At 39.6% G+C, this 19,466-nt stretch overlaps 1 protein-coding gene across 1 annotated transcript; it reads left to right on the top strand.

The window, feature by feature from the left end:
- The first annotated feature begins 468 nt into the window (after positions 1 to 468).
- ATAD5 (ATPase family AAA domain containing 5) lies at positions 469 to 17,755 on the top strand. Its single transcript, XM_062612663.1, has 23 exons — positions 469 to 583; positions 1,553 to 3,318; positions 3,640 to 3,727; positions 4,281 to 4,445; positions 4,958 to 5,096; positions 5,498 to 5,582; positions 6,044 to 6,225; positions 7,108 to 7,265; positions 7,538 to 7,691; positions 7,935 to 8,228; positions 8,404 to 8,500; positions 9,294 to 9,373; positions 9,463 to 9,608; positions 9,709 to 9,859; positions 10,298 to 10,468; positions 11,430 to 11,557; positions 12,014 to 12,107; positions 12,331 to 12,395; positions 13,231 to 13,411; positions 14,146 to 14,333; positions 14,599 to 15,428; positions 16,510 to 16,674; positions 16,855 to 17,755. The coding sequence occupies exons 1-23, from the start codon at positions 518 to 520 to the stop codon at positions 16,931 to 16,933; spliced, it is 5,472 nt and encodes a 1,823-aa protein (XP_062468647.1). The 5' UTR covers positions 469 to 517; the 3' UTR covers positions 16,934 to 17,755.
- The last annotated feature ends 1,711 nt before the right edge of the window (positions 17,756 to 19,466 follow it).

Genomic DNA, 19,466 nt, shown 5'->3' with positions numbered 1-19,466 from the left:
AGCCGGCGGGGCGGGCGGCGGCGGCAGCACCGGCCTGCGAGGGGGCGCGGGTGACATGGCGCACAGCGAGGCGCGCGCTGCCACAGGGCGCCGGGCGGACACAGCGCGCCGCGGCCAATACTGTCCCTCTTCGCGCCCCGTGCCCAACCCGCCTGACGTCACCAGCCCCGCCCCTCTCCGCGCCGCGGCGCGAAAACCGGACTGACAGCGAGGCGGAGGTGTGGGCGTGGCTCTGCGGGCACGTGACCTGCCCCCCATTCCCCCGGGGTGGGCGGGGAGAAGGGAAAAGGGGCGGGGCGGGGACCCGCTCGCCTCCCTCACGTGACGCGGGCTCTCGAGCGGCCGTTGGGCGAGGCGGGCGGGTCACGTGGTGCGCCGCGGAGCTCCGAATCCCGTCCCGCGCGCGCTTTTCTGCCCGCCCGGGCCCGCTCCTGACAGGCGGCCCCCGCCCCCATGGCCAGCGCCAGCGCCGCCCCCCCCCGCCGCGGCTGAGGCCCCGCTCCCGCGCGCACGGGGCATGGTGGGCAGGGTCGCCGTGCCCGCGGCGGCCGCCCCCCTCCCCGGCAGAGACGGCGACGCTCAGGTGCGGGGGGACGCGGAGGGGAAGGCGGGACGGGGATGGGGGGCGGGGGGAGCCCCTTTGTGGTGCGCGGCTGTAACGGGGGGAGGGCGCTCCCCTGCCCCGGCACCGTCAGCGCGGGCCGGGCTGTCAGGAGCTGTCTCTGGGGGGCTCCGCAGGCGGGCACCGGCAGCTCTGTGAGCGGTGGTAGCGGATGAAGTGATGGGATCTCAGGAGACATCGGGGTTTAATGAAGTAGGAGAGTTAAAGAGGCCTTTGTGAGTCATCTTTGGTGGAGTCGGGCACATCACAGGGTCACAGAGCGGTTTGGGTAGGAAGGGACCTTAGGGTTCCAACCCCTGCCACGGGCAGGGACACCTTCCACTAGAGCAGCTCGCTCCAAGCCCCTGTGTCCAACCTGGCCTTGAGCACTGCCAGGGATGGGGCAGCCACAGCTTCTCTGGGCACCCTGTGCCAGTGCCACACTCTAAATTATGATAAGAGATACGAATTCTTCTGTATTCATTCCCTTTAAGTGTTTCAGAAGGTGGAGTTTCTCCTTAAGGTACACCAGAGGCTTACAGTGGGACCGTACGTCTTTAAGGGATGTTGGAATCCTCTGTGACATGCTCTGGTGAACATCTCAAGGTAACCACCAGGTCGATCACCTGAATTGCCAGTTTCTGAACTCCGGTACTGTGAGATATGTGCAGGTCTGGAGACCTTGTGGTCGCTTCCAGTTTTGGTGGCCTCAGAGTTCCAGAACAGGGTTTTTATTCATGAAAGGGCAGAATCGTTGTTTCAAGGTTAGGTGGCTGTTGAAAACATGGGGGTGAGTTGATGCGCGCACAGTCTTAGCGCACTGACATGAGAGGCTTATCCTTTGGGAAAGTACTAGTGTCACTAATGCAGACCATAGGTCCTGTGCTGCTTTATATCACCGCACTGAGTTATCTCTTTGAAAACTAAGATTCATGGTGAACTTTTCCACAGCCATGCAAGAAACGGCGCGAGGAAGATACTTCTGTGGAGACAATCACGAGATACTTTTCACCTTTAGCAAAACCAGTGGATAAAGTGCTGTCGCCGCCAAAACCCAACAACATATTGGATTACTTTAAGAAGACAGCTGTAGATGAGAAATCCACATTGCCACTTGTAGCGGGAGAAAATACAGCACCATTTGATGCTGATGATGAAGAGTGTAAGTCACCTTTTAAACCACCTTTAAAGAGGAAGAGGAAAGGGAAGAGAGTTAATTTAAATAATAAGCTAAAGGAGATGAAAGGATCTGAGGATAAACATGGAATAGAAATGAGTAGTGATGGCAGCAGAGAAACAACAGGACTGAAACAAGACAGCGGTGATTTTACAGCTACGTGTACCTTAGTTGACCAAAAAGGTGCAAGAGAACTAGAAGATCATGTGCAAATGGAGAACTTCTCAAATGCTGTTACGTACAGAAAAAACGCAAAGAAAGCTGCTTCTGAAATAAGTGGAAGAAAAAATAGGGTAAGAAAATCGAGCAAAAGGAATCACAAAGTAAATATGGATTTGGCTGAAAGTTTTCCATCTGAAAACCAGACGAATGAAAAGTGTAAAAAGGGAACTGAAGATAAGAAAAAGCTGGTATCTCCTACAATAGCAGAGCATGACGTTGTTATTAGTGCTTCCAGTTTTGATGACACGACGTCACCGGTAAATAACAGTATAATAACAGTGTCATTTGAGGACTTCTTGAAGAGTCAGGGAGAGGATAACATAGATCACACTGAAGAAGACACAAAGCCAACCACAGACAATCCTGCTACAGCAAATGAAGTGGACAAAAGTGATGCTGTTAGTGACCCAGAAAGGTGTGAGGAATCTCAACAGCTGCCACTTAGAACAGTAACTGTCCTTGCCCAAGTTCATTCCATTCCCCCCAGATTAGCTCCATTGCATAAGGAGCAGAAAGGCTCTAGAAAAATAGCTTCCATTTTCTTGAAGCAGAAAGGATGTGTAGGGGAGAAAGAAAGTAGCCCACCCCTCTTGGATGGTGAGCAAACTGAGCAGGTTACTCAGAAAAGAAGATCTAATGTAGTTATTGAGGAAGAAGAACTGGAGTTAGCTGTACTAGAGACTGCGGGGTCAGATTCTTTAAAGCCAAAATGTAGTCTGGAAGAAAGGCATCAGTTTATGAAGGTGTTCAGACAACCGACGTCAGATGTAGTAAAAAGTGGCATTAAAAAGGCACCTGGAAAACAAAAGCAAGCCATTGGAAAGTCTGCAAAAGAAAAAGAAGGACCTGAAGATGACATTGCTTCAAATAAAGGATTAGAAAGCAGAGTACCAGAAGATTCTAGTCCTAAAAACAATGGAACTAAACCCAAAAGCCCCAGAAAGAATCAGAAAAAAGGAAACAGAAGAAGGAAGGCTTCAGAAACTAAGGAAACTAATGTCTCTGATACTAGCAGCTGTTACAAAGATGAGGATTCAGGTGCTAATGTTCTCACTAAGGAAAACACCTTAGATGTAAGAATTTCATCGAGTCCAGAAGTGAATGAGTTAAGGAGGAGTTTAAGGCAGAAGCAAATCAAAACATCAAAAAATGTTACACCCAAAAAACCCCACATTAAGGATACCTTTTCTGAAGAGGAATCAAGTGGCTGTCTTTTACTAACCTCAACTCCAAAGGCAAGAAAGCAATCCTTGAAGAAAAGTAACTTGTATAAAGCCGAGGTGATTACCATGCCCTTTGATGGAAGCAGCCCAATCAGGTAAACATTTAGCAGTATATTCTACCTTTGTACTTTGTTTTCCTGCAAATAGTTTAAGAGTAAAACATAACTTTAGGTTGACTGGAAGGCATACCTGGTGCATGAATACAGGTGAATAATACAGGAGAACCAAAGCTGACTCTATAAATGTGTTGCACTAAAGACATTAAAAAGACCAACCAAAGCCAAAAAAAAACCCCCAAAAACCCTAGCCTTCTGTTTACAGCACTGTATTTTTGAAAGCTTTTGAAAATGAAATTGAGAGTAGCATTTCCCTTTACTAAAACATAATACTTTCATAATACTTTTTTCCCTAATTAGAATGAAATTCACACGTATCAGTGCGACTACAAAATCAAATAAAGCTGAAGCAACGAAAAATGAAGAGTTTAACTCCAAAAATATGAAGGTAATTTATGTAACAGTTTGTGGTTTAGTATTTTATATCATTTATTATATGTATGTCATTGTGTTCATATTCGGTATTGTGCAATAGTCTTATGTTATGCAATATGACAGTTCTCAGATGCCCTATGGAAAGAGAGTGTTACTGTGATTTATGCTAGGATTTGACATAAGCATTCTTGTATGGTTAATGTACCTTAGATTTTTAAAATGGGTTTTATTTGTGTAAATCTACTTTTTTGTAACAGAAAAATCCAATAAAGTAGCGTTCTCCTGCTCTGCAGGTTCTCAGGATGGGTCACAGTGTTTGGGCACAGCAGAACAGCTTGTACTTATGCCCATATTTCTTTTGTTCTGTGGGCAGAACATGTAGGGCTCTTGTTCCCTTTTGAAAAGTATTTGTATGATCCTGGTTTGCTCCTCCTCTCAGTTCTTTCATTTTCTTTTTATACCAGTAAAATTTGAGTAAAATGATATCTTTATGAATGTGAAAAACTATATGAATATGTGAAATGCCAAATACATTGCTATGAATTGCAATTGTTCATTGTTAACAGATGAGCTCTACTTCGAAAAACCTATCCAAAGCAAAGCGACTGATAGAGAAGGCAAAGGCTATTCAGCATAATAGATCAAAGGTTAATGAAGACTTCCCAGCTCCTGTGAGGCGCTCGTCTCGGCAGCGAGCTCTTGCTGAAAAGAAAAAATCAGAAGACAGTGAAGTAAGCCTGAGTATTCTGTAGGGGAACCCCATTCTTTTGATGTTTTGGTGATTCATTTAGGCAACAAAAATGTTCCTTATCTTGCAAATGCTTCTTTTAAAGAATCAAACAAGGTAGATACTGTGTAGTGGTATGGTGACTGTCAAATAGTAAAGTAACTGCTAGGCATAGACCGGAATGCTTGTTTCAATGCAGATCTGTAACATGCAGCAGATAGTCAGGCTTTGGAAGTGACTGTTTCTCTTTCCTAATGAGCAGCACCACATTTGAAATAGATGTGTATGGTTTAGACTTCTAAATGAGAGTAGTTCTGCCCTCTATTTATTGGGCATCCTATCCTATATACTACTTCTGTGTAGACAACAGTAGTGAAATTATGATCTTCAAATTGTGTTTGCTAACTTTGAAGCGTTCTAACAGTTTCTGCAGTTTCCTCACTACTGATCCACTAAGTTGTCTTATTAATAAAGGAGGAAAAGTTGTGTTTCATATTTTATTTGCCTTCCCTCTAGGAATCAGTAAAAATTTTAGATTCAAGCCTGAGTTGTGACACTACTACAGTGCAGAATGTGAAGCAAAAGAATCTTCGGAGCTTAAATGATGTTTTGGGGAAAAAGCCTAGAAACGTGAAGGTTGCAAAGAACTCAAATGGTAAATGTTTTTACTGCATGTATTTAATTTTGATTACAGCTACTATTATAACTGTATTTTCTAAAGCTGCCTTTGCAGTGCATTCTTCTTTTCTTGTGACTTTTTGTGTAATATTCCATTATATACCTTTCATTTGTATGCTAGGAGGGAAAACTGTTTGAAAACCTGCTAATGTGGTATCATGTTGTGTTGTCTTCTAATTTAAGGTGGTGGGTTTTGCTTTTTAATGTTACAAAACCCAACATCTATAGTGGTGGAATAACTAGAAATAAAACCATACTGAATTTGTTAAAATATTTAGGTTTCCCTTAAGAACAGGAGATTCCCTAATGTTAGAAGCAAGGTTAGAATCCTACATTAGCATTAATGTAATAATGATTTTTCCTTTCGCCTTTTTAAAGGAAAACTGGGATATCCGCCTTCTTTCCTAGGCAGAAATGCTCAGAACCCTGCAGGTGAACCAGTTGTGATCTTTGATGAGAGCAGGTCAGTTGGCAAGATTGCAGTTGCTTAAGAATCAAAAAGTATTTGAAGATTACTTTTAACATTCTCTTGTTTTACAGATTTAAATACACTTGTGGAAATGTGATATAAATGTTTATGGGTTTAGAGTGACCAATATGTTAAACTGCTTGTAAAATTTTGGGGGGTTTTGAGGGTTCCTCAACCATTATTGAGCCGTTTTAGATGGTTGAAAATCGAGATGATGACTGGTTAAAAAGAAATCCTAAGCTGCATGTAAAATACAAAACCAAAGTCATTTTTTATCAAAATCTGTAACAGAAAATTTAAAATTAAATGCAAACTTGCTACAGTTAAATTAATTCTAGTAGTTCTCCCAGACTGTTTCTAACTTGTGTAGAAGTGAATGTGATTAAATTCTGTTGTAAGCCTTATGTGGCTGGTATTTCAAATGCTTTGGGGTTGAATTTCCATTTTCATTAAAGCCAAGATGCATCTGAAAACTCTCAAGATGATGATCAGTTCAGAGCAAAACGTGAATTCTTGATGAGCGGATTGCCAGAGTCCCTGAAAAGACAGATTGCAAAGAAAGCAGCAGCAATGGAAGCATACTCACTTGCAAGTTCATGTTTCAAGCCTGTGGTCCATGTACAGCAGAAGGATGACTGTAAGCTTTTGTTCAACTTATATAATAACTTTTATAGTGTTTATAGTGCTTTATAATAAAATCTATTGAATCTGGGCAGAAAAGAACTTGAAAAGCAAAACTCACTAATGTGAGAGCATGAACTAGTAGTTTCTTCTTGTTTTGTGTCACAGTAAGAAAGCAAAACTTACAAGCTTCCAGTGCAATGATTTTAAATATACAACTTACAAGTTAAATTGATGCTAAAGTAATGTATGCATTTATGGGTGAGGATGCAGACTTCTTAGGATTTATTTGGGGAATAGAATCAGAGAATGATTTGGGTTAGAAAGGACCTTAAGATCATCCAATTCCAAACCCCTGTGATGGGCAGGAACACCTCCCACTAGGCCAGGGTGCTCAAAGCCCCAATTGGGGCAGAAACCATTCTTTCTGACAAAGGCAAAATGCTTCTCGAAAGAGTAAAGACCATTACTTGCCCTAAGGGAGGGAGTGTGCTACAATATCCTTATGGAAGGGCATGGCAGAAGAGCAAAAGGTAGAATAGCACTTACCAGTTTGTATTTGCAAACCAACCAATTAGCAAAACAAACTCCTTGGTGAGCACCTGTCCTACAGAGACCGGGTGAGGGCGAGGGTTGTTACTTAGAGCAAGCAGAGCCCAGGAGCAACTCACTGGGAAATGTGTGTGAAAATGTGCAAATTTGTTCTTCTCATGGGAGGTAGAGTTAATAAAGATAAAAAGTTGATGCAGTATAAGTTAAATAAGCTTGGCTTTGACATGATAAAGCTGTGGTTAAAAGCATTTACTCTTACTATAGGATGGTTTTGTCTGTGACTTCATCTCCCTTTTGTTAATAAAAGTTTCCTCTTGTTTTGTTCTTGGTGGGGGTTCTTTTGTAGGTTGTCCAATGTGGAAATTGCAATCACCATTGTGTCCTTTATTAACTGTGCTAAGGAATCTGAACACTGAAGTCACCAATGTCACAAAAATCAATTTCTCGCTTGGTGAATTCTCCACTGTGAATTCAAAACTAACTGGAAACTGTTCTGCACCTGAGGTTAGTACTTTAAATGAGGGCTAGTGTTAAAAGTGAATATAAAATTGAATTGTTCTGTTACTTGTTAGGACTTCTGTTGCTTTTAAAAACTCCTGTAGTTTGAGTCTGTTTCAGTCTTCGATATTTGTGTGTGCATTGTAATGTTAGATAATTCTCAAGGCTTTCTGTTAATCTCTAGTTTTATCAAGAGCTACCAATTTAACTTATGCAAAACTGTCTGCGTTATTCTGTGTAATAATTTATATAAGTGTGTGTGTGTGTGTGTATTGCAGCTTTCTGGCCACCGACCAGTTTTTCCTGATAGAGTCAGGAAAGAGTTACTGGATGAGATCATGTCTTCTAATTCCCAATTTCCTGTGAGAAAATACTTCTACAGGTTTCTGAAGAGGCAGAGGGAACGGCTGGGCTCTGAAAGCAGCGCACACGGTTAGTGATCTGCCTGGGGAAGAACAAGCTCGCACTGACTCTCCCTGGCATAAAAAGGCATTTGGAATTTCCAGAGATGTGTCAGTGAAGGAATGCTGTTGGAAATAAGTTGGTCCTCACATTTTAGGCCATTTTGACCAAATTTTTTAAATATGGCTTAAAACCCCCCTATTTGGTTGTAATGGAGAGAGCTTGAAATTGTAAAAGGGTGTGTTTTTATTTATGTATTTATTTTTCCCTTAGAAAGCAAAGCTGGCACTGCAAATTCTGAGGTAAATCAGAAACATTCTGACAATTGGAAGGAAACCAAGAGGAAAAGGAAAGGAACAGAAGAGCACAAATCAAAAAGAAGAAAACAAGTTGAAGGTTCAGAGGCGGAAATAACATCAGGAGTTTCTGAGAAACGTTTTTCTCACACCTCTGGAGAAAAACAAGGAGAGACAGAACAAGCCATGCGTTCGGGAAAAAGCAAGCCCCAGAAACCAGATGTTATGATAGAAGACACTGAGTATTTGTCGGCACCAAATTCACTTTCAGGTAACTGCGTTTTCTGTCTGGTTTTCATTCTCTTTGCCTTGAGGGAATGTATATAGGATGTATCTCGGCTTTCCCCTGTAGTGCAAAAATCTTACCTGGTCTTAATATTCTACTGAACTTGATCAACTCTTTTGTATGAAGAATTGTTTAAGAAAGGATGATACTTCTCCTGTAGGAGCTGAGAAGGAAGACATGCTCTGGACAGAAAAATACCAGCCTCAAGATTCCAGTGAACTCGTAGGGAACAAGAAAGAAATTGAAAGGCTACACAGGTCAGAAGTGGGAGCATGGATCCATTCTTAAAATAACTCAGAACATCATATTACTTAATGATGCTCAAAGAAGTGAAGTCAAGTCTTCTAGGCTGTGCTTGAATAACACTTACGGGGTGTGTGGCCTTTGTTTTGCTTTACTTCCAGGAAGCTGCAGAAACGAACTGTCACTTGGCGTGAATGATCTTCTTTGGTCATAGCTTCTCTTGCACGCATACCTTGGTAGCTTGTGTGATATGGTACAAAACAAAACCACACATGAAATGCTACATCAGGCTGTGGGATGGAATGAAGTACTTAGTAAAAATTATTGTTTTGTCAGGTTATTCAAGCCTGCGCGCTATGAGTGAAAGAGCAGCTTACCAGTGCTTGTCTGTACTTCCCTACAGGCATGTCTGGTCCTGATCTTGATGCACTGCCTTTGATTTTGACAGTAATTTAGCACTCAAGTCCATCTAATACAATCCTTTTTCAGTTAAATTTTCTGTATGTGTTTAAGCTATTAAAGATCCATCTGACAAACAACACAAAACTACGAATGATAAAGCGTTTTCCACAATTTAACTAGTTTGCCAAGTGACTTGGTTTTATACCAGGACACAAGATAAAGAGGAAATCCTCTTTTACAAAAGAATCAAACAAATCTTGAACTTTTTAAATCTGAAAGGAGTGATAGGTTTCTGAGGGGGATAACAAGTGGCTGATGTTTCTCAGCTTTATGTTCTGTTCCATCTGAATTTGGTTCACTTTATTCAGCAGTAGTTATTTTCTGTTATGTTCCTTCCTCTTATAGTTGGCTAAAAGAATGGAAGAAAAGAGCCGATTGGGAAGAAAAAAGAAATCAGAAAGGGGAGAAGGACAAAGAGCATGAAGGTGCTGATGGAATTAAATATACATAGATTCTCTTTGTTGAAGTTGGCACAAACATTACGTGAATCCTTTCTTTTGTTTTAAATCTACAGATTCTTTGGACAGCCTTGACTTTAAAGATAATAAATCTGACGCTGAGGAAGAGACGAGCCTCTGCAATACAGTTCTGATAACAGGCCCACCGGGAGTGGGGAAAACCGCTGCAGTGTATGCTTGTGCTCAGGAGCTGGGTTTTAAGGTTCGTGGCCATTTTTCTTACTTGTAACTAGTGATATGAAAGCATTTGTAGTACAAGATGTCCAAGATGTTTTTAAAATGTAAATGAAATCCCATTGCAGATATTTGAAGTCAATGCCTCTTGCCAGCGTAGCGGGAGACAGATACTGTCACAACTAAAAGAAGCTACTCAGTCTCATCAAGTGGACAAAAAAGGCATTAATGCACATAAGCCTTGCTTTTTTAACAGTTGTAGCAGTGCCAAGTCGCCAAGTAGGTTTCATGGTTCTGTCTGGGGTTTTTGGTTGATTGGGGTGGGGAGCTGTGTTTGCTATTTGTTTTGGGATGGAAGGTTGGTTGGTCTGGGGGTTTGCTGGGTTTTGGCTCTGCTGGTTAACACAACTCCATACCAAATGTCGTGGTTTAAACCCAGTCAGGTAATTAAATAGTGATTTCATCAAAATGACTGACTCTCAATTATCTTCAGCTATTTCTGTAGCGCTGTCGTAAGTGCTATAGCATGTGAATAGAAAGCTAAACAGAAGCATTCCTTGTGACAGGAGAAGAGTAAAATAAGTAGAAACCAGCACAGTAAACCTGTCCTGTACTAGAAAAAAAAGAAAAACCAGGTATTTGCTCTAAATTTGCCTGAGAAGCAGAAGTTTGAGGTTACACTTCCAGTTTAGGTTTAACATAAAACATATCTTGCAGAAAAAATGTATTCTCCAAAGAAAGTTGTTTCGCCAAGAAAACCTCCACTGTCCCCCAGAGGAGCAGGATTAAAACGGAACTTGCCCCCTAAAACACTTGCAAACTATTTCAAGATTTCTTCCAAACATAAAAGTAGTGATGGAGCAGGGACATCTCAAGAAAAAAATCAAGGTAAATATTGCTATTAAATTCTAGTTAATTATTAGATAGTTAATATTTAATGATAGATAATGATAATCTTCCTCTGGAGAGGGAAATGCTGCACTGTACTACTGTGTACCTGGAGCTGTGTGGAGAAAATAGAGTACACTTATTCTACTGTTAACTGCCAGCAAGAGTTACTTAATGCATCTCACATACACTTAACTACATAGGAAGTGGTCATTTCTCTGTTACAGGAGAGTTAACTAGGGTACAGACTATCTGAAGTTCACTAGATTTGCCTTAATTTGGTTGTTTGGTTTTAGGGTTTGGGTTTTTTGGGGGGTTTTGTTGAGTTTTGGGTTTTTTCTTTTTTTGTACTAGGTGGTATGTATCTATTTGTGTATATAAATGTAGATACATATATATGTATAAAAATTACTGCTACAGAATTAAGAGGTCCTGTGAAGCCAATAACAGTTTGATTGCAGACTGGGTTTTGATACATAGAAGGGCACATTGAAATCTCTGAGTCTCTCAACATCGAGAAGTGCATTTCCAAATGTTTCATGGGATCAGGAAGTCTTAAAGAGAAGCTTTTTGAAAGGAAATAATGTATTTCGACAACCAGTGTTTGTTTGTGCTGGATTGAAGTGGTGTAGTTGAGCCTAGTCCTTGTCTTGAAGAGTAGTCTTGAAGGACCTATATCTGCTCCATGGCGCTGAGATGTCACAGGTCACAAACAGGTGAAGTGCAGGCTTGATTTTACAAATAGTTAGCCCTTCACCAAACATGGTTGAATTCACAGCAAATTTGTTGCAATATTTTTTTAAACAAGACATCAGAAAGGGGTGTAGGTCAGATTTCTGGGGTTTTACGTCAGAGTGGATTTTTTTAAGCAGCTTAACACTTAAGGGTGTTTTCAAAACCAGTGTCTACAATGCACATTGGATGGTTTCAGTCCTCCTTGACTTCCTGCTCAATTCTTCAGCATCTGCAGGAAATACTCAGAATTCACTTGAAGAAAAGAAAGGTGCTCAAATTAAGTCAATAAACAAAGAAGTAGAAGGAGGAGAACACAACAGAAAAAGTGCAACATCTCTCATTCTCTTTGAAGAGGTAAAATTCACATGAAATGTACTGATGTGAGGAGTATGTTGTTTCCTTATGTTTAAAGAATTTCACTTAATTTTCCCTTCCTCCTTGAGACTTCTAAGGAGATTCAAGTGTGAGCATTACCAGCTTCTTAAAAATGAATTCAGTGTTTAATGATTTCATCACCACGAGAACCCTCCTAAACATGGATCATTATTTGACAAAGTTATTGTATGAGATAAAGAAACTGACACCTATCAACAGTTGTTCACTGTTGGAACAGTTTAGATCCTACAGATTTAATTCCTTTGATTATGTGAAAAGTGTTGGTTTATAATTTTACACTATGTACATGCACTGAGACCCTTTCAAAGTCACCATCAACACCCCAGTAATTACAGTATCTAAGCCCCCATTAAATTCACAGCGTGTAGCTATGTTCAAGCTGCTGATGTTTTGCGCTTCCTTTGTTTTCTATAGGTAGATATAATATTTGATGAAGATGCAGGATTTCTAAGTGCAATAAAGACATTCATGGCAACAGCAAAGAGACCTGTAATTCTTACTACCAATGGTGAGTATGTTTGTTACAGTAATTAGGCTTTGCAGACAAAAGAGTCCCTTTAATGAAGTGGTTTAAATGGTGATGGTTGAATGCAGCTCCTAAATGTAGAATTAAGTGAGCGGAGACTATAAAGTGAGTATTTGAATAAAGATATTGGCTGCTCTAATGGATAGAGAAAATAATTACTTTTGAACATAATGTCATGACAGTTCACCGCTATTTTCCTGTATAGATCCCACATTCAGCTTAATGTTTGATGGCTATTTTGAAGAGATCAACTTTAGAACCCCTTCCTTGGTAAGTCTGTGTTCAGAAATGCAGACATGTAATTTGACATTTAAATGTTGGTGTAGGTTTATATTTATCTGATGTACTGTGTCTGTTTCATCAGAAGATGGATGGATGGATGTTTACATGTAGAATTTTTTTTATGAGCATGGAAGATTTTCTTACCCATTGAGTAATTCAGAGAATTACAAGAAGGACATCACTTAATTTAGTTTGTAGGAATGTAGTAAATCATTTCATAGATGGTATATCTAATAGTTTTGATCTGAAGGCTGACTATGCCAGTATTGGTTCATTCATTTAAAAGTATAGCACCTATTTTAGAAGTGTTATTCCTTTAATGTAAGCACTGGTATGCTGTATAGCAAACAGTTTTACTTGCAGCTCTGTAGTATGTACAAAATCTAAATAAATAAGAATCAGAAGGAACTAACCCTTGAGAATGGGAATGTTTTTAATGTGAAATTGAAAAATCTTTTGGGTTACCAGACTATTGCAGAGCTACGAGAAAAATAAAACCCTTTGGAGTGCATATAGTTCACTAGAACCCATTTAATGGTGATGAGAAACAAGGTTTGTGGAACATAAGCAGAATATGTGTGTTTGGTTTGGTTTTAATGAGTTGAATTTCTAAATTGAACCTAATTCACTGACATGGACTCTTTAGATTAGTGGAATATTCTGCTTTTCTATAGAGGTTTTAATGTAGCTATAATCTAATGAGCTAATCTTGTCTGTTAAAGGAAAAGTATATTGCAAGCATAAATAATTTGCTTCTGTGTGACTTACTGCAGTCTGATTGGTAGGAGTTGCTTTCAGTGGCCTTTGTCTAATTTTTGTTCAGATAAATGCTGTGAGCTACCTTCAAGCCCTGTGTCTGGCTGAGAATCTGCGAACAGATGTGAAAGACTTGGCTGCCCTGTTAGCCACAAATAACTGTGATATCAGACAAAGTGTTCTCTACTTGCAGTTTTGGGTTAGAAGTGGAGGTGGATGCTTGAAAGACAAACCTTTGGCATGTCATGGTAGGTTGATTTAAGTTTTCTGAAAATCTCCATCTTAACGTGAATTTGATTAAATCAAACCATTCTCAGACACATAGAAATAGATGGTAACTTTCTAGAAGACCCCTAAACATTTTGTAGGGTTTGGGGGGATTATTTAGCTGCTTCAAACTGTAAGTTTGATTTTTCTATTGCACCTGTTTGTTACTCATCATTATGGTACTTTATTATCTCTATTTCCTCTTCTGAGTAGCAAAAGTTGGGCAAAGCAGAGAGCTGTTAGTACTTTCCCTTCGACTCAGAGTTTGCAGTTCTTTAGCTGAGTTCTGCAGCTGAGCTCGTAAGTAATTCACCTAGAGGAAGCAGAACTGAAAAAAGGTAAGGATTGGACAGTTAGCAAACAGGCAGCAAGGGAAAGAACTTGGTGGCAAAGGGTAGAGGAAGAGCATCCCCAGCAGGCGTCTGTGTGTGAGACAGTGTGAGTTGAGCAACAGAAAGAGACAAGTGGGGCGTAGAAGGAAGAACAGACTATTTCAAGTGGTTACTTGCAAAGAAGAGAGACAGCAGACTGGTGACACTTAAAAGTGTGGATGATGAATGGGGATAACCAATTCCAGTTGCTGTATTCACTCAGAGTTGCAGCAAGAGGCAGCAGTTAAAGTATCCTTTATAAAAGGAATTGAGACAAAGAGGGGAAGAATCAATTTCATGATGCAGTTGTTTCTTTCCAAGTAAAGCATGTTATCTTTGTGCAGGAGGAGAGGAGACAAATAATGCAGATCATGTAATTTGTTCTGAAAAGACTACTGATTCCAAGATGGACTTTTCTCAAGCTGATGCACATCCTCAGGAACTTCCAAAATGTGATACAGGCTGTGTAGAGACGTTGCTTGGCCTTAAGAATATCCTGATGCCTTCAGAAGACTTGTTTACATTTCTTATGGTATATTTGTAGTTGACTATCTAATACTTTGAATAATTGAGTGTAAGCATCACTATGAATAATATCTTAGAAGCAAATCTCTTTGTAGAAATTAGGGGATTCTCTTGTTAAGCAAAAATCTGAACTGGGGCAGTCTCTTGCAAGCAAATCAGTCTCTTGCCTCATAAACACAAAGCCAGGAATATGAGATTTTTTGTAATAATAGTTTAATATATATATAGTCTAATGTATTAATAAATTTTCATTATTATTATTATTTTTACAGCACAAAATCACAACCATGGACACATGGAACAAATGGATGCAGCTTCTCACAGAATTCCAGATGAAGAAAGTGGATTTTATGTATAGTAATCTTGAATTTATTCTTCCCTTACCCGTGCAAGTTCTTTCAAACCAGTCTGAAGCCCCTGGCTCTGTACTTGAAAGGGCTACCGTAGTTTCTTCAAAAAACAGGTCCACTAACAGGTATTGCTCTGGAAAAAGCCCTGTAAGAAAGTCTGAGAAGACAAAGAGACAGAAAAGGCTTGAAATATTGGATGATAGTGACTTATTTGATACCGAACTGAACTATTCAGCTGAATTCATAACTTTGCCATCAGATAGTCCTGTGTCATGTGCTGAAGTGAATGAAGAGGAATCAAAATCGTTGATGAATAAAGAAGAAAAAGAAATGCAAACTAAAACCTCAGCAAATGGGAAAAGCTCTGCTCTTGTTTCTCAGTGTCTGAATGCACTGACTGAATTTGTGGAGACCATGTCTTTCTTGGATTGCTGTGTGAACACTAACACCAAGGAACCACTGGAGTTTTCTACAGATGAAGGATTTAATTGGACAAATGGCAAAATCAAAAATGGTCTTTTTGATGAGTTCAGTATAGAAAATACTGATTGGTGGAGTTCCCAGAGCTGTAGTGAAATAATGGCAGCTATTGAAGCACTCAGTTTTAACAAATGTTCTGTTAGCATTTCACAAAACTTGCAATCCTCTTTGAGTACCAGTAAAACACCTGAAAATGATCAGCTGGAGGGACTTACTTTGCCTATTTCAAACACAAGAAATTGTGTATCCTTCTGTCAGTCGGCTGATTCAAGGTAAGACTTTGCTAATATTTCTGGAACATAATTTAATTGTCAAGAAGAGCATTTCAGTCTTTAAGAGTGTTTTGGGTACTTCTACACACATTCATACCACTATGAAAGTTGTCAGTATGCCTTACAGTGCTTGAACGTATTCACTTGGCTTGTCTAAGCTTAAATTGCATGGCAGTCTCTGCAAAAGGTGACTTTTTTTGTTTGAACAGCATGACTATAAGGTTGTAGCCTTAATCTAGTCCATTTACTTTAAAAATGAGCCCCCAGATGAATGGCTTTTTCAAGACAGATGAACTGAAATGGATCCTGCAAGTACAACATATGCAGATCTTCATCCCATGCCTGGTCATACTGAGGCTGTTAAATGCATGGCGATTCCTTGGTGAAGACCTAACAAAAGTCAGAGTAAAATTACTGCATTTTTTTTGTAATAACTTATGCTAACAAAGAGTAACCTTTAATATATTATAAAAGACTTGCTACTAGCAAGTGTGGATAGGAAAGATTGGTTTTAACATAAGTAGTCATGTGAAATTGCATAATAGGCATATAAAACATATTCAAGTGTCTGAAAAGGAAAATAGGTTAGATTTATACTTCTGTAAGTCAGTACCTAGGGAAGCAGTATCAAAATGGATCTAACCATTTAACCTGTGGCCAGATTTGGGCCAGTATATCATGAGTTGTACGTTGGATCTGATAGTGACATTCTGGCAAATACCATTCACACACCACTTCTTATCTGGGAAGACCACAGATGCTTTTGATCACGTTGTCTGATGGATGTACTAAATCTCACCTACATCACGAGATTGTAAAGACCTCCCTGGATTAGACTCATAATTAAGCTAAGAGCATTGGCCAAGCAAACTACTGTCACTCATGTTTCTCTCAAAGTGCAGCGTTGTGATGCTGTGTAAGCAGCACAAGATCAGAAGTTGCAGGATCTGATCCATTGGGATGCAGTTTTGGACATCTGTATGTTTAGCAGTTTTAAACCAGTGGATTTGATCCTAAGGGAACAAAATAGGGACTGTACGTTCTTGAACAAGAAACAGTAAAGCTTCACTCTTCTTTTTAGCATTCACAGAAAAGCAGAGAAGAGGCTGGCAGTCGTCAGAACAGTATTTTCCAGAAGTCCTTTAAACCTGGGTAATAAGCAAGCCAGCATACTGGAATACCTCCCCACTCTTCGCAGTATCTGTAGGTCTGAGAAGCTAAAAGAGCAAGGGAAGACTAAAAGAAGGTAAGTTTTGGGTTTCCTAAATCTTGCTGCATTTCCATTTACAAAGTAGTAAGAATTTTAATAATAAAATACCTTGTCAAATAATTCTAGACAGGAAAGGTGAACCTTTGTCTCTCTAAATGATGTTGCCTTGTAATTGGAAATAACTTTGTCCCCTTATAGTCACTTTTCTTTTTCTAGGTTCTTGCATTATCTTGAAGGGATTCATCTCGAAATACCCAGACAAATGATAAATGGTCTGTCTTTGGACTTCCCTTAAAATAGCAAACACCAGGAATACTTCGTGCCTAATGGTGGTATTGTCACCATAGTTTGATTTTTAACTTTTTTTTTTTTTACCACATTATTTTATTGTATATTCAGAGCCATTTGTATATTAAATTTCTATAAGTATTTAAAATAATGTATATATCTATTGTCATGATACTGCTCTCTACACGGAAATGTGGCCTTGTTTGGTGCTTGTCCAGTGCATTTATAATGGGAAATGCACAAACTAGTCAACGGGGACTCCTTCACACTCTCTTTCTCTGTGTATCACATGGCAAGAAGTCCATTTGTAACAACCGACCGCCACTACTTCCACAGCAAAGTTGCTTCTCTCAGAAGAAACCGTTTTATTAAAATAAGCTTGTTTCTGTCTGAATTTGCAGCGAAATGTTAAATAACCTGGGGTGGGAGGGAGCAGGGAGAGGATGTGACAAGCCTGTCAGAAGTGTAACTGACTAAAACGAAGTCTTTGTAATAAGGACTGGGTATCAAAGTCTTTACAAAGCACTGTGCCTAAATGTACATATCTTTGTATACATTAATTTCATTATTTCCACCTGTCAGATCTGCATGTTAATCTCCTACAGGGGTAGAGGAATTATTACTGTAGCTCAAGACGGTCTCAGAGATTAGATTTTGTAAATAACAGTTATTCCAGTGTTACTTTGGTTTCAGTAATATTTAACTACTTCTAGTCTTGTATATTGTGTCCTATTTTTATCCTTCATTTTGTACTTGACAAGACTTCAGCCTGATTATTTGTGATTGAACCTGTTTTGTACAACAATAAATTTGTGAGACTTTGCTACAATTCTGGATATTTCTGTTGTATGAAATGTAAGACTCCTGAAACTTAAAGTTTTCAGTTCATAAAATGATGTTTATGGGGTTTTTAACTGGAGATACTTCAACCATGTACTTTTCTGCCTTTCTATTGCAGTTGGACTGTTCCTCTTCCTCAACCTGAGTCAGGCTGGTGCTATGCAGTTTTACTCCCCTTACCTCAATGTCTGTAATAATAAGGTCTAGTACATTCTGTTCTTATTTTATATTTTTAATGTCTTAAAGATGATCAAGAATGAGAAATACTTATGAAAACATTAAATTATTTCAAGCTTTCACACTGTAGATAATCATCTTTATAACTTACTCTTTCCATAGCTCGATCTGAATTTTCAGGTGTTAAAATCTGCCTGGGCTGTATTGATGTGCCAATGGTCTAAGCAACTCCTGTCCATTTTTGTAAAAGTACATAAATAATTTTTTAATTTCTTAAATAAAAGAAGTAAAATATACCTGCTAACTGCTTTATAAAGACAGTCTCCATCTAACTACATTACAGTGGGGACCTGCATAAACTGGAAATAAGCCTTAGAAAGTATTACTATTTTAGGAAATTCATGGGTAATTTAAAAGCCATAAAGGAGAAAACCATGGGAGACCTCCTTTTGAAGTCAGCTCCCTGGTTCTAATACCTGCCCTAGGTTTTGGGGGTTTTGATAGAACTGCCAGGCTGTGGTATCCAAAAGGTAAGGTGGAATTCAAGTCTTTCATTTCTTGATAAGATACTTGTTTGCAATTACCACATAAAGACAACTCAAGGTGGTTTGAATGAAGCATAATCCACTTGTGAGGATTTATTTGAACTCTGATACACTACCAGCCTTGCAACCTTTTGCCTGCTGGAACAACACAGGTTTCTGGGAAGGACAAGTTGCTCTTGAGGAAGAGAGATCTGGGGCTGGTTTTGATTAACTCAGCTGAAAAGGAAATGCTTCACAAGATCCATTCCAGTGCTGCCGAAGTCACCCACCTTTGATGCTTTGGGCCCTGCTAGGTACTTTATGCTCCCTGAGTATGACAACAATTGCTTCCATGGTATGAAAGTGTAATAAAAAAAGCTAAAAATCAGCGTTGGGCATCTTGCAAACGACTGCAGCTACCCAGAAAGGAAAAAGACACAACCCCGTGTCTGCAAACTGAGAAACAGAATTCAGTGAAACCAGAAGTAAAAAAAAAACCTGGAGTTTCACAATGACTCTGCACCCTATTTAAGCAGTCCTTATTACTAAGTGTACAATAATTTAAGAACAGCAAACATGTTCTTGTTGACATCTCAGTCAAGTTTCAAGCTTTCTTTTTACTATCATTCCACTATTGCTTTCTAGAACATAAATGAAGGTGATGTTATTCTACAATCCCATGAGTAATACAGAAAAAGAGCAGTTAAGCTTTGGCATGTTCTTGCAAGCATATTCTGTGTTAATACTATAAAGTGGGATGGAAGGATCCCTTTCCAAGCAAGATTATCACTTCTTGCCCTGTTTGAGGGCTTTTATGAGGACTGAATCTTGACGGCTGAGCCTGGGAAGGACGTGCAGAAAGACACTGAAGCTCAGCTTGTGAGTGTGCCACAGTGGGGCTACTGACCAACAGCTGAGGGGGTTTTTGGTGTGTTTCTATGTTGTCTTGAATATAAGTAACCACTGTGCAAATGTCAGAGATTTCTCTTTTTTATTTGA

This window comes from Pezoporus occidentalis, unplaced genomic scaffold (assembly GCF_034315485.1).
Source record: "Pezoporus occidentalis ecotype Australia unplaced genomic scaffold, CSIRO_AGI_Poc_V1 ctg160, whole genome shotgun sequence".
NCBI lineage: Eukaryota > Metazoa > Chordata > Aves > Psittaciformes > Psittacidae > Pezoporus > Pezoporus occidentalis.
This window is presented reverse-complemented; position numbering and strand designations above follow the sequence as displayed.